This window comes from Electrophorus electricus, chromosome 5 (assembly GCF_041902795.1).
Source record: "Electrophorus electricus isolate QZ-2024a chromosome 5, ASM4190279v1, whole genome shotgun sequence".
NCBI lineage: Eukaryota > Metazoa > Chordata > Actinopteri > Gymnotiformes > Gymnotidae > Electrophorus > Electrophorus electricus.
This window is the reverse complement of record NC_137501.1, coordinates 21,882,166-21,887,165: the sequence shown is the minus strand read 5'-3', so window position 1 is coordinate 21,887,165 and position 5,000 is coordinate 21,882,166. Positions and strand designations below refer to the sequence as shown.

Below are 5,000 nucleotides of genomic sequence, written 5' to 3'. Positions count from 1 at the left end.
GGCATAGGTGTCTTGGTTCTGGAAAAGCCCGCGACGTGCAACGGGACACCACAGCCAAGCGCTTCTGCGCCACAGTAGCGATTTCAGCCAATGATAGAAGACGAAAGGACAAGTACGCAGACACACACACACACACAGACAGGAAATACAGAAACAAGTACTCCCAGGTTAACAGCTAGCCACACACATGCCAAAGATAAAATATCCTTTATCCTCATTAACCTCGCTTTTAGCCTGTTTTAAATTTCTCATCATAAATTGAACTATTAAAGAAGACCTACGTCTCAATCTGAGAGTATATGGGCTTGAATGGCACTGGAACATATTATGTATTGCTATCACCTCTCTTTTTCATTTCCCTCACCTGTAGTGCTTCTTCTTAAAATGTTGACCTTCATAGTGCCTGGGTAATTGGGAATAGCTGCTAGTATGTATGTAAAAAACCCCCACAAAAACCATATATATACATATACATACACACACACCCTATTCTCTCTCTCTTCCTCTTTCTCTCTCAGGTATGGTAACAGCACGGTGCTGTATAAGGTGCGTGTGGGAGACTACCACGCTCTGGTCCCCGAGGAAGGTGAGCAGGAGTATGCCGTGGACCGCATCGTGATGCACCCGCACTACCGGCCCCATGGCAACGACTACGACCTAGCACTGGTGCGGCTGTTGGTGGGGGGTGGGGCCGACGGGCACCGTGGAGATGGGTGCGTGCGCCTCAGTCGCTCAGTGCTACCCGTTTGCCTGCCCGGCCGCAGGGAGAGGGTTCCGAGGGCCAAAGCCAACTGTTACATCACCGGCTGGGGAGACACAGGTGGGGGCTATTTTGACCAACACACACACACTGACACTCACGCAAATGATTAATACTACACATAAAATGCCTGTCTTCAGTATCAGGGCTCAGGTAATGGTGTTATTTTTTCGCATTCTTCCTAAAAAAGTGAAATGGGTGGGAAGAAAAGAGAAAGTTGAAGGCTCTGATACAGAAACATAGAGAACATAGCAACTGTAAAAGAAATTCCATATTCTGGCCCACGGGGCATTCTTTCAAAGTAAGATGCTTTCCAGGCAGTCCAGGCAGAGAGAGACGTGATTGTGTGTGCGTTAGTGTTTGTGTGTGTGTGTAGTCTGAGCTGAGATGTGATGAGACAATGTGATAACAGGAGTGCGCTGGAGAAGCAGCTTGACAGGGAAGGTAAGTGTGTGCGTGTGTGTGTGTGCATGTGTGTGTGTGTGGGGGGGGGGACGACACACGACTAGAATGGTGCTGACGTTGCTCTTCAAAGAAGTTAAAAAGCATATACATCACTTTGTTTTTAAGCACCATATAATAAAAATAAACTCTCATCATACTCCCTCACTTAGTGAATTTCAGAAAAGTAACCTGACTAAACCTGGCCCCAGAAATGAACAATTAGTAAGAAAAGTGAGCAAGTAAAATGTAGTAGAGCAGAGGTTGCTCTCTGCAGATGCTGTGAATGAGCGTACCCCCTGGAGGTGTCGAGTGGAAGCCCTGGCGTCTGTGGATAGCCCAGTCGTTGGCTCCATTTCCTCGAAATGTTCTCCGACCAACTGGAGTGTCAGCTCGTCGAGAGCACATTTAAAATGTCAACAGTAGACCAAGTGTTGTAAACTGCAACATATATATTAACTACTGTATAGTTAGGGAGAGAAGCAAACAAAAAGCATCAGGAAATACCCGAGACATAACCCAAACACACGGTCACTTTACGCCAATAAGACGCCGAAGTGAGGAGCTTCTTGGCCTTCATGGAGAGGGCAGACCTAATGCTCTAGGGCAGCTTGCTTCACTGAAGAGGAATGGTCATGCTTAAGCTCGAGCAGCAGTAACAGACAGTTGTAATGGTTATGGTCAGCAGTAACAGTAACGGTCAGTAGTAGTGGTCAACAGTGACGGTAACATCAGAAGTAATGGTCAGCAGTGACTGGTCTGAGGACCTCAAAGAGTAAGGAGCAGAGTAAGCACAGAAAAGATGAGCACTATAATGTATAATATACCATATTATATTGGTATGAATAAATGTTTCCTATGTACAAAGAATTAAATTAGTCTAACCCAGTTTTTATAAAAGTTGGTCCCTGATCAGGGCCTGATCTAAAACCTGTCATTAACAGAGTTGATTTATAGATTAAATCTTAAGTCTGAGGGGAAAAAAAGTCACCTAGATTTTCCGATTTTTTATTTGTATTTTTTAAACATACTCTGGTTGGACATACTCTGTCAACACTCCTGGGTTTCCGACCGGATTTTCAGTCATTTTAGGAGAACCAAAAAGAATGATGTCAGTTTTTCTTGACATTTATTGTAAAAACATTGTTTGCCAAAGAAGCCTTGATATCCACAAGGCATTCAGTGTGACACATTAAAGAATACAAATCCAAAGCGAAACATCTAGCAAACAATTGCCCTAATTAGTCTGAAGAAGCCTTTTTTTGGTGTGATCTTCATATACTGTTTCCTCTGTATGACAGAATATATTCTATTTCACAAAAATATTCCATGTTAATAGGTAAACTCCAAAATCGTTCACACGGGTAGAACGTTTCCCGCTACATATCCTTCATGCTGTAGAGAAACTGCTAGTGTAGTTTCAGCACGGTTTTATTTGAGGCAGCTCTAGGATTTAATGCAGCTAGGGAGAACGTTATTTTTATGAAAGCCCTCTGGTGTCCAAAGATCTTGATTCCACTACCAAGAACCGCAGAGTCTGGCCCTGGGCGAGTTTTTTGAGCGCTCGGGAGGATCGTTTGGCCTCGGTCTATTTCGCTCACCTCCTTTGACTTGCAAACAGCTGGGAAATATTTTTCTCTGACAAGACCTTGTCAGAGTTCCAAGTTCTGTCAGTCTAAGCAGTTATGTCATAGTGTGTGGTGAATTTGTTACCATTCGAATGAAAAATACTTAGTGATCAGACAAAATAGAAACCCCTGCCCAGTATCGCACTGGCTCATCTACAGCACTGGCTGCAGCTGCCGTGTGTTACAGCAGTTACTCAGCTGCCGCACCGCCGCTGACCGTTGACCCTGCAGACACAACTGCACACAGCACTCCTCTCTGCAGATGCTGTACTCAAGTTCATCCCATGAGGTGTTCAGTTGGACTGAACCCAGGTGATTGTGGATGGCTCCGTTGCACTGAAATGTTGCCAAACTGTTTGGCGTATCACCTTATGGAGCGTGCCCGTCATCCTTCATTAATCCGTCTATGGGTTCCGACAGGTCCGTTAATTTTATCTTATTTTATTTTTTTGGTACTGGACACCAACTTCTGCATCTTATTACAACCGACTCAATCAAAAATATTCTTTAGATATTTTTAATACCATAGTGCTCATAAAATAAACAGCTTACCTTAGGTTTGTAACATTCGCTGAAACCTCAGGAGAACCTGAAGAGAACTGTGGAGAAAGTTAAGCAATTTGCTGCTTTTAATCTTTGAAAGCTCTGACAATAGTTGTTTACATCACAAAGTCTCTAGTATATTTGTATTTGATTAATATGTAAACGCTAAATCTCACTATGGTTAAAACAGTATGATGGAGCTAGTGGTGTAATTGTTAAAGGTTACATCTAGATGTAAATAAGCAGATGAATTGCATTGTTACACTTGTTTTTTTTTCCATGTGTATGCAATCTGCGTTTCGTCTTTTATACATCTGTATTTAGACTTGGTTAACACTTAGTGAAAACAATGTCAAGTCGGTGTGGAAGAAACAAAATTCTACGCTCATTTACTGTGTGCAGTTTTGTTGTTTGATGCATTTTCCAAAACCGACAAGGTTGTTGTGGGTGTTATTTACAGGATGGGGCTTGTCACCCCCGAAACAGTTGTATTTGTGTGAGAACTATTATGTGTTAACTTTAAAAAGCTGTCCAAGAATTAATGATATTTTATCAAGATTCACACTGTGTGTTTGAGAGAGGGAGGGCAACACAGTGACCCCCACTCATATCATTCTAAAGCAGTACGAAGAGACTCACTCAGCTCGTCCTGAAACACAGCTCAACATTAACACTAATACTACGCTAACACGCACTAACAATACACACGCTCAGGACCAGAACATAACAGCAAATCCAATCAGAATCACTCAAAATTACAAACCAACTCAAACAAAACAAAATCACTTATTGGGAAGCTCAGTCAAAATCACAGCATAAAATGGAGTGTTATTTGGCCCTAAATCAACAGTATAGCCTGACAGATTACCTAATCACACCATCTGATCCAAACCTGAAGTTCACCCAGACCTAGTACAGACCAAGACCTAGTACAGACTCTGTGACCACTGCCTGGCCAGAGACACTGGCAGACATAAACAGTCCTGGTTACCTAAATAGCAGAAACTGTGCCAGCAGGGTCAGGACAATAAGATGGAGACAGAGCTGCACTCTCTAACTGAATGTACAAATTTGACCTAGATTAGAACAAAATTCTTTATCAAAATTAGTCACATAGTCCCTGAGTTTAAAAATCTCCTCGATGGGAAGCTGCCGTATGTTCTTGGTGAACATAAAAAGTTTAGCACACTGGCAGCACTGTATGTTCACTTTTGTCACAGTCTGAGGCACAGTGATCGACCGTATCAGATACCAGAGATACAGAGCATTTCATTATTATTATTATTATAATATTATTATTATTATTTATTATTATTATTATTATTATTATTATTATTATTATTATTATTGTTATTATTATTATTATTATTTTCTGTTATAGAATTATTGGTAGAAGTAAAAATTGTAATAAGAGTATTGTTGTAGTTGTATTATTGTTATTACTGTTATTGGTAGCAGTTTTAGTATTGTTGTCTATTACATCTTTTGTTTAAGCTTTGGCAATACCAGTTAAGCTTGACAGGGATGGTGTGGGTGTGCATGTGTGTGTGCATGTGTGTGTGCATGTGTGTGCGCATGTGTGTGCGCATGTGTGTGTGCGCATGTGTGTGTGCATGTGTGTGCGCATG

The 5,000-nt window shown here is 41.7% G+C and overlaps 1 protein-coding gene across 2 annotated transcripts in view; it reads left to right on the top strand.

The window, feature by feature from the left end:
- prss12 (serine protease 12) overlaps positions 1 to 5,000 on the top strand; it is a 30,601-nt gene that overhangs the window by 22,172 nt on the left and 3,429 nt on the right. For both annotated transcript variants that reach the window (XM_035530300.2, XM_081714408.1), the window contains exon 12: positions 519 to 820. In XM_035530300.2, the coding sequence (XP_035386193.1) occupies positions 519 to 820 (302 nt within the window). The remainder of the gene's footprint in view (positions 1 to 518; positions 821 to 5,000) is intronic.